At 42.0% G+C, this 10000-nt stretch overlaps 1 protein-coding gene across 3 annotated transcripts in view; it reads right to left on the bottom strand.

Moving 5' to 3' along the window:
* The window catches only part of LOC137435511 (mitogen-activated protein kinase kinase kinase kinase 5), a 208854-nt gene that overhangs the window by 145101 nt on the left and 53753 nt on the right, over positions 1–10000 (bottom strand). For all 3 annotated transcript variants that reach the window (XM_068129366.2, XM_068129365.2, XM_068129367.2), the window contains exons 7-8: positions 7169–7211; positions 5805–5877 (exon numbers count right to left, since the gene is read on the bottom strand). In XM_068129366.2, the coding sequence (XP_067985467.1) occupies positions 5805–5877; positions 7169–7211 (116 nt within the window). The remainder of the gene's footprint in view (positions 1–5804; positions 5878–7168; positions 7212–10000) is intronic.

Here is a 10000-nt window from a genome sequence, read left to right as displayed (position 1 = left end):
CTACAATGATGTCAGAATGTAATCCCTACAATGATGTCAGAATGTAATCCCTACAATGATGTCAGAATGTAATCCCTAGAATGATGACAGAGAGGAATCCCTACAATGATGTCAGAACGAATCCCTACAATGATGTCAGAATGTAATCCCTATAATGATGTCAGAATGTAATCCCGACAATGATGTCAGAATGGAATCCCTGCAATGATGACAGAGAGGAATCCCTACAATGATGTCAGAACGAATCCCTACAATGATGTCAGAATGTAATCCCTGGAATGATGACAGAGAGGAATCCCTAGAATGACAACAGAGAGGAATCCCTACAACGATGTCAGAACGAATCACTACAATGATGTCAGAACGAATCCCTACAATGATGTCAGAATGTAATCCCTAGAATGATGACAGAGAGGAATCCCTAGCACAATGTCAAAATGTAATCCCAAGAATGATGTCAGAAAGGAATCCCTACAATGATGTCAGAACGAATCCCTACAATGATGTCAGAATGTAATCCCTACAATGATGTCAGAATGGAATCCCTAGAAGGATGACAGAGAGGAATCCCTAGCACAATGTCAGAATGTAATCCCTAGAATGATGTCAGAATGGAATCCCTAGAAGGATGACAGAGAGGAATCCCTAGCACAATGTCAGAATGTCATCCCTAGAATGATATCAGAATGTAATCCCTAGAATGACGACAGAGAGGAATCCCTAGCACAATGTCAGAATGTAATCCCCATAATGATGTCAGAAAGGAATCCCTAGAATGATGTCAGAATGTAATCCCTAGATGATGTCAGAATGTAATCCCTACAATGATGTCAGAATGTAATCCCTAGAATGATGTCAGAATGTAATCCCTAGAATGACGACAGAGAGGAATCCCTAGCACAATGTCAGAATGTAATCCCTATAATGATGTCAGAAAGGAATCCCTAGAATGATGTCAGAATGTAATCCCTAGATGATGTCAGAATGTAATCCCTACAATGATGTCTGAATGGAATCCCTAGAATGATGTCAGAAAGGAATCCCGAGAATGATGTCAGAGAGCAATCCCTAGAATGATGTCAGAGAGCAATCCCTAGAATGATGTCAGAGAGAAATCCCTAGAATGATGTCAGAAAGGAATCCCTGGGATGATGTCAGAAAGGAATCCCTGGGATGATGTCAGAGAGGAATCCCTAGAATGATGTCAGAATGTAATCCCTAGAATGATGACAGAAAGCAATCCCTAGAATGATGTCAGAAAGCAATCCCTAGAATGATGACAGAGAGCAATCCCTAGAATGATGTCAGAGAGCAATCCCTAGAATGATGTCAGAATGGAATCCCTAGAATGATGACAGAAAGCAATCCCTAGAATGATGTCAGAGAGCAATCCCTAGAATGATGTCAGAATGTAATCCCTAGAATGATGACAGAAAGCAATCCCTAGAATGATGTCAGAGAGCAATCCCTAGAATGATGTCAGAATGGAATCCCTAGAATGATGACAGAAAGCAATCCCGAGAATGATGTCAGAGAGCAATCCCTAGAATGATGTCAGAATGGAATCCCTAGAATGATGACAGAAAGCAATCCCTAGAATGATGTCAGAGAGCAATCCCTAGAATGATGACAGAAAGCAATCCCTAGAATGATGTCAGAGAGCAATCCCTAGAATGATGTCAGAATGGAATCCCTAGAATGATGACAGAAAGCAATCCCGAGAATGATGTCAGAGAGCAATCCCTAGAATGATGTCAGAGAGCAATCCCTAGAATGATGTCAGAGAGAAATCCCTAGAATGATGTCAGAAAGGAATCCCTGGGATGATATCAGAAAGGAATCCCTGGGATGATGTCAGAGAGGAATCCCTAGAATGATGTCAGAATGGAATCCCTAGAATGATGACAGAAAGCAATCCCTAGAATGATGTCAGAGAGCAATCCCTAGAATGATGTCAGAATGGAAACCCTAGAATGATGACAGAAAGCAATCCCGAGAATGATGTCAGAGAGCAATCCCTAGAATGATGTCAGAGAGCAATCCCTAGAATGATGTCAGAGAGAAATCCCTAGAATGATGTCAGAAAGGAATCCCTGGGATGATGTCAGAGAGCAATCCCTAGAATGATGTCAGAATGGAATCCCTAGAATGATGACAGAATGGAATCCCTAGAATGATGACAGAAAGCAATCCCGAGAATGATGTCAGAGAGCAATCCCTAGAATGATGTCAGAATGGAATCCCTAGAATGATGACAGAGAGGAATCCCTAGAATGACAACAGAGAGGAATCCCTACAACGATGTCAGAACGAATCACGACAATGATGTCAGAGAGCAATCCCTAGAATGATGTCAGAGAGCAATCCCTAGAATGATGTCAGAGAGAAATCCCTAGAATGATGTCAGAATGGAATCCCTAGAATTATGTCAGAGAGCAATCCCTAGAATGATGTCAGAATGGAATCCCTAGAATGATGACAGAAAGCAATCCCGAGAATGATGTCAGAGAGCAATCCCTAGAATGATGTCAGAGAGCAATCCCTAGAATGATGTCAGAGAGAAATCCCTAGAATGATGTCAGAAAGGAATCCCTGGGATGATATCAGAAAGGAATCCCTGGGATGATGTCAGAGAGCAATCCCTAGAATGATGTCAGAATGGAATCCCTAGAATGATGACAGAAAGCAATCCCTAGAATGATGTCAGAGAGCAATCCCTAGAATGATGTCAGAATGGAATCCCTAGAATGATGACAGAAAGCAATCCCGAGAATGATGTCAGAGAGCAATCCCTAGAATGATGTCAGAGAGCAATCCCTAGAATGATGTCAGAGAGAAATCCCTAGAATGATGTCAGAAAGGAATCCCTGGGATGATGTCAGAAAGGAATCCCTGGGATGATGTCAGAGAGGAATCCCTAGAATGACAACAGAGAGGAATCCCTACAACGATGTCAGAACGAATCACTACAATGATGTCAGAACGAATCCCTACAATGATGTCAGAATGTAATCCCTGGAATGATGACAGAGAGGAATCCCTAGAATGACAACAGAGAGGAATCCCTACAACGATGTCAGAACGAATCACTACAATGATGTCAGAACGAATCCCTACAATGATGTCAGAATGTAATCCCTAGAATGATGACAGAGAGGAATCCCTAGCACAATGTCAAAATGTAATCCCAAGAATGATGTCAGAAAGGAATCCCTACAATGATGTCAGAACGAATCCCTACAATGATGTCAGAATGTAATCCCTACAATGATGTCAGAATGGAATCCCTAGAAGGATGACAGAGAGGAATCCCTAGCACAATGTCAGAATGTAATCCCTAGAATGATGTCAGAATGGAATCCCTAGAAGGATGACAGAGAGGAATCCCTAGCACAATGTCAGAATGTCATCCCTAGAATGATGTCAGAATGTAATCCCTAGAATGACGACAGAGAGGAATCCCTAGCACAATGTCAGAATGTAATCCCCATAATGATGTCAGAAAGGAATCCCTAGAATGATGTCAGAATGTAATCCCTAGATGATGTCAGAATGTAATCCCTACAATGATGTCAGAATGTAATCCCTAGAATGATGTCAGAATGTAATCCCTAGAATGACGACAGAGAGGAATCCCTAGCACAATGTCAGAATGTAATCCCTATAATGATGTCAGAAAGGAATCCCTAGAATGATGTCAGAATGTAATCCCTAGATGATGTCAGAATGTAATCCCTACAATGATGTCTGAATGGAATCCCTAGAATGATATCAGAAAGGAATCCCGAGAATGATGTCAGAGAGCAATCCCTAGAATGATGTCAGAGAGCAATCCCTAGAATGATGTCAGAGAGAAATCCCTAGAATGATGTCAGAAAGGAATCCCTGGGATGATGTCAGAAAGGAATCCCTGGGATGATGTCAGAGAGGAATCCCTAGAATGATGTCAGAATGTAATCCCTAGAATGATGACAGAAAGCAATCCCTAGAATGATGTCAGAAAGCAATCCCTAGAATGATGACAGAGAGCAATCCCTAGAATGATGTCAGAGAGCAATCCCTAGAATGATGTCAGAATGGAATCCCTAGAATGATGACAGAAAGCAATCCCTAGAATGATGTCAGAGAGCAATCCCTAGAATGATGTCAGAATGTAATCCCTAGAATGATGACAGAAAGCAATCCCTAGAATGATGTCAGAGAGCAATCCCTAGAATGATGTCAGAATGGAATCCCTAGAATGATGACAGAAAGCAATCCCGAGAATGATGTCAGAGAGCAATCCCTAGAATGATGTCAGAGAGCAATCCCTAGAATGATGTCAGAGAGAAATCCCTAGAATGATGTCAGAAAGGAATCCCTGGGATGATATCAGAAAGGAATCCCTGGGATGATGTCAGAGAGGAATCCCTAGAATGATGTCAGAATGGAATCCCTAGAATGATGACAGAAAGCAATCCCTAGAATGATGTCAGAGAGCAATCCCTAGAATGATGTCAGAATGGAATCCCTAGAATGATGACAGAAAGCAATCCCTAGAATGATGTCAGAGAGCAATCCCTAGAATGATGTCAGAATGGAATCCCTAGAATGATGACAGAAAGCAATCCCGAGAATGATGTCAGAGAGCAATCCCTAGAATGATGTCAGAGAGCAATCCCTAGAATGATGTCAGAGAGAAATCCCTAGAATGATGTCAGAAAGGAATCCCTGGGATGATGTCAGAAAGGAATCCCTGGGATGATGTCAGAGAGGAATCCCTAGAATGATGTCAGAATGTTATCCCTAGAATGATGACAGAAAGCAATCCCTAGAATGATGTCAGAGAGCAATCCCTAGAATGATGTCAGAGAGCAATCCCTAGAATGATGTCAGAGAGCAATCCCTAGAATGATGTCAGAGAGCAATCCCTAGAATGATGTCAGAGAGGAATCCCTAGAATGATGTCGGAGAGAAATCCCTAGAATGATGTCAGAGAGCAATCCCTGGGATGATGTCAGAGAGGAATCCCTAGAATGATGTCGGAGAGCAATCCCTGGGATGATGTCAGAGAGGAATCCCTAGAATGATGTCAGAGAGCAATCCCTAGAATGATGTCAGAAAGGAATCCCTGGGATGATGTCAGAGAGGAATCCCTAGAATGATGTCAGAGAGCAATCCCTGGGATGATGTCAGAGAGAAATCCCTAGAATGATGTCAGAGAGCAATCCCTGGATGATGTCAGAGAGGAATCCCTAGAATGATGTCAGAGAGCAATCCCTAGAATGATGTCAGAAAGGAATCCCTGGGATGATGTCAGAGAGGAATCCCTAGAATGATGTCAGAGAGCAATCCCTGGGATGATGTCAGAGAGGAATCCCTAGAATGATGTCAGAGAGCAATCCCTGGGATGATGTCAGGGAGAAATCCCTAGAATGATGTCAGAGAGCAATCCCTGGGATGATGTCAGAGAGGAATCCCTAGAATGATGTCACAGAGCAATCCCTAGAATGATGTCAGAAAGGAATCCCTGGGATGATGTCAGAGAGGAATCCCTAGAATGATGTCAGAGAGCAATCCCTAGAATGATGTCAGAAAGGAATCCCTGGGATGATGTCCGAGAGGAATCCCTAGAATGATGTCAGAATGTAATCCCTAAATGATGACAGCGAGCAATCCCTAGAATGATGTCAGAGAGGAATCCTTAGCATTGTACGAGAATGGAATCTCTTGCATTATATCAGAAAATAATCCTCAGCGCGGTGTCACAAAATAATTCTTACTATGACGTCAGATAGTCCTGGATATCTTAATGTATTACCCACCAGTATGGCGTTCCAATGAAAGACTTCCGCTTGGCCATAGTTGCTGTTATCTGCGCTGAAACTCCAAAATCAGCTGCAGAACAAATAAAATACACGTCAATGCATTTAACCCATTAACCATGTGATAAATGTACAACAAAGTGGTCGCAAAACAACTTCGTTGGGAGCATGCTCACCATTGAGTTCCCCAGTATGGGGTTATAAGCGAGGGGAGGGGGTGCTGCATTTTGAGTATGCTGTCATTTGATAAAACAGCGCTACTGAATGGGGGGGCAAGGGGAGGGGGTGCTGCATTTTGAGTATGCTGTCATTTGATAAAACAGTGCTGCCGAATGGGGGGCAAGGGGGGTGCTGCATTTTGAGCATGCTGTCATTTGATAAAACAGTGCTGCCGAATGGGGGGCAAGGGGGGTGCTGCATTTTGAGCATGCTGTCATTTGATAAAACAGTGCTGCCGAATGGGGGGCAAGGGAGGGTGCTGCATTTTGAGCATGCTGTCATTTGATAAAACAGTGCTGCCGAATGGGGGGCAAGGGGGGGGGGATGCTGCATTTTGAGCATGCTGTCATTTGATAAAACAGTGCTGCCGAATGGGGGGCAAGGGGGGGATGCTGCATTTTGAGCATGCTGTCATTTGATAAAACAGTGCTGCCGAATGGGGGGCAAGGGGAGGAGGTGCTGCATTTGATCCTGCAATATATATATTTTTTTTTAAACGAGTACACCATTGTGTGCTGGCACCTTGGCACTACACACTCCAAGCAAGAGTCCTGGAATGTGGATATTGCACTGGCCCAATGGGCTTAATTTATTTGATCTGTGCTATAATTACCCGTTCAGGTAAATAATAGTGCTAAAATGCTTTTAAAAACGGTTCTGCCAATGTTCGTGAGCTGTTGTTCTGCACCAGAGACGACAACGCAATATAGAGCATTGCGCAATTGTCATGTCGGCATTGCAAAACCTCGCTGGCAATTCTAATCTTCCGAGTGATCTGTCATCTACAATGTTTTGGCCGAGAGAGGTGGAGAACGTGTGGTGCTGGAAGTTTTGTTCTTGTTTGTTATTTTACAATCTTTGCAGCCATTACTAACTGGCATTAGGAATGCACAAGATGCAATGGAGTTGTCCGCGGGGTCCGCAACTGCACATCTAGGCGATGTGAAATACCAATCGGACAAATGTCTTCATTAATGCGTGAGCTTCCTGCAAATAATGGAAGCAAGTTACATACATATTATATTATATGATATTATATTATATTATATTATATTATATTATATTATATATTATATTATATTATATTATATTATATTATATTATATTTACATCAGAACAAAAATAAATGATGCGGAATGACGTACCAAGTTTCACATCGCCATGATCTGTCAGCAGGATGTTTGCACCCTGAAAAAGCAAGACAACGTCAATAATAAAAATAAATAAATAAATAAAATGAGGAGCAAATCAGAAAACTATTTTAACACTTCTCTAATGGCACCTTCCAGGAAAATTAACGAGGTAAGGAAAAAGTGGCAGTAGCTTTCAGTGCAAATGAAGAAGAAGATGAAGAAGATTGGTAATAAGATGAAGACGAAGGAGAAGAGAAAAAGAAGGGATGTTTGAAATGCAATGAAACAATTGGATCGTGTCTTGTGAGTCAAGCTCTAAAATGGTATTCTTGTAACTATGCTCCGTGGAAGAAGCCACAACTTTTTATTGGCATGTCCCAAACAATGACCATTTGTCCACCAATGGTGCTCATTTGAATAGGTTATGCCAAGCAGAGAGCATCTCGAGGTAAAGATTATAGAGGTGAAGATGTTGTTTCAGTTTCACTTGAGTGTTTTGTTGGCATGTATATTGAACCAATGAATCCATGAAAATGGAAAAAATAACGTTCATAAAATACCAATGTTGTTGCAAGCAAGGCACAGTAAACACGTGGTGCATCACACTACAGCAAGGCCCTCAAGGTGCACAGACAGGCTCACAGGAATGTAGAAAAGGCTGTGAAAACAATGACGCGAGTGTTAGGAAAGCCAGGTTTCTCTGGTAGTTTGTACAAGGCCTGCCAGAAAAATCCGCAACCCAACTGCATGTCCAAGAACAGCGGTGTATTGTGGGCACAGGGCGCATTGCACGCACTGGAGGGACGTGCCATTGGAGGTGGAAAAGACCGTATGGGCTCTGCCAGAATGAAGACAGTTGGTGGAGAGAGTCGGTTTGGGTGGGTAGGGGGTGGGGGTGGATTGGTTGTAGGGAGGTAGGGATGGTGTTGGGGGGAGGGGGTGTTTGGGTGGGGGGGGGGGAGAGGGGGGGAGTAACTCAGCTGCAGCCAAGCCGTGGGCAGACTTGCACAAACACCCAGAGGTGGTGGAATGCTATGGAACGAAGGGGCCACAACGAGAGTTGGAGGGTAGAAGAAACAAAACTCTATTGGTGTGCTTGAAGGAATCCATTCTGATAAAAAACATCTTTATAATGTTCTAAATGACATATATGCACACACACACATATATGTGGATACATATTTCTACATGAATAAAAATATATATAAATATAAATAAATATATATAAATTTTAATATAAATATAGGTAAATAAAGAGCACCTAAAAAAAAAAAAAAAAAAAAAAAATATATATATTTACAGTCACGTGAAAAAGTAAGTACACCCCATGTAAAGTTTTGACTTTTTCAACATATTTCAACATACAGCTATTTGATCTTCATTTCAACAATATTGATAGATAAAGGTGATATAATATAACAAATATCATGAAACATTTACATTTTGTAGTCAATTGTATAATTTAAATAAACATAAATGCAAATTTCGCATGTGGAAAAAGTAAGTACACCCCTACATTTATCACCACTTCAAATACCAAAAATTAGAATCAGGTGCACCAGCTCAGGTGCAAATGATTAGAACATCGTTAGAGAGGATCTTGGAGGAACCTGTCTTATTTAAACCTCAGACATTTAGTTTGGTTTGCTCTTTGTTGTTGAAGTGTGCGGCGTCACCATGCCTAGATCAAAAGAGCTCTCTGGGGCCTTAAGAAAGAAGGTTATAGATGCCTACGAGTCTGGGAAGGGATTTAAAAAGATCTCCAAACAATTTGAAATCAATCATTCGACTGTCCGGAAGATCATCTACAAGTGGAGAAGATTCCAAACGACTGCCAACTTGTTCAGGCCAGGCCGCCCCAGCAAGTTCAGCCCGAGAGCAGACCGCAAGATGCAGAAAGAAGACTCTAATCAACCCAGAATGTCATCACGGGACCTACAGGTAGATCTTGCCACTGTTGATGTCAAAGTGCACAAGTCTACCATTAGAAAGAGGCTGCACAAATTTGATCTACATGGGAGGTGTGCCAGGAGGAAACCTTTGCTGTCCAGAAAGAACATCAGGGCAAGACTAAAGTTTGCCAATGAACACCTAGGCAAAGACCAGCACTTCTGGAACAATGTACTCTGGACAGATGAGTCAAAGGTAGAGCTATTTGGTCACAGTACCAGAAGACATGTTTGGCAAAAACCAAAGACAGCATTTGACCACAAGAACCTGATACCAACTGTAAAGCATGGTGGTGGAAATATGATGGTTTGGGGCAGCTTTGCTGCATCAGGGCCTGGGCAGCTCACCATCATAGAATCCACTATGAATTCTTCATTGTACCAGAGGGTGCTTGAGGATAATGTGAGGCCATCTGTCGGAAAGTTGAAGCTCAACCGAAGGTGGACCTTGCAACATGACAATGACCCTAAACATACCAGTAAATCCACCAAGGAATGGCTGAAAAGAAAGAAATGGAGGGTTCTGGAATGGCCAAGTCAAAGCCCAGATCTAAATCCCATCGAGATGTTGTGGGGGGGGATTTGAAACGAGCTGTGGATGCAAGAAACCCCTCAGTCATCGCATAGCTGAAAGAATTCTGCATGGAGGAGTGGGCAAAAATTTCTCCCAGTCGATGTCAGAGACTGGTAGACAGTTATAAGAACTGCCTACTTGAGGTTGTTTCTGCCGAAGGGGGCAATACCACCTATTAGAGCCAAGGGTGTACTTACTTTTTCCACATGCGAAATTTGCATTTATGTTTATTTAAATTATACAATGGACTACAAAATGTAAATGTTTCATGATATTTGTTATATTATATCACCTTTATCTTTCAATATTGTTGAAATGAAG

Source organism: Myxine glutinosa, chromosome 9 (genome assembly GCF_964187855.1).
Source record: "Myxine glutinosa chromosome 9, kmMyxGlut1.1, whole genome shotgun sequence".
In the NCBI taxonomy this organism is placed as follows: domain Eukaryota; kingdom Metazoa; phylum Chordata; class Myxini; order Myxiniformes; family Myxinidae; genus Myxine; species Myxine glutinosa.
This window is presented reverse-complemented; position numbering and strand designations above follow the sequence as displayed.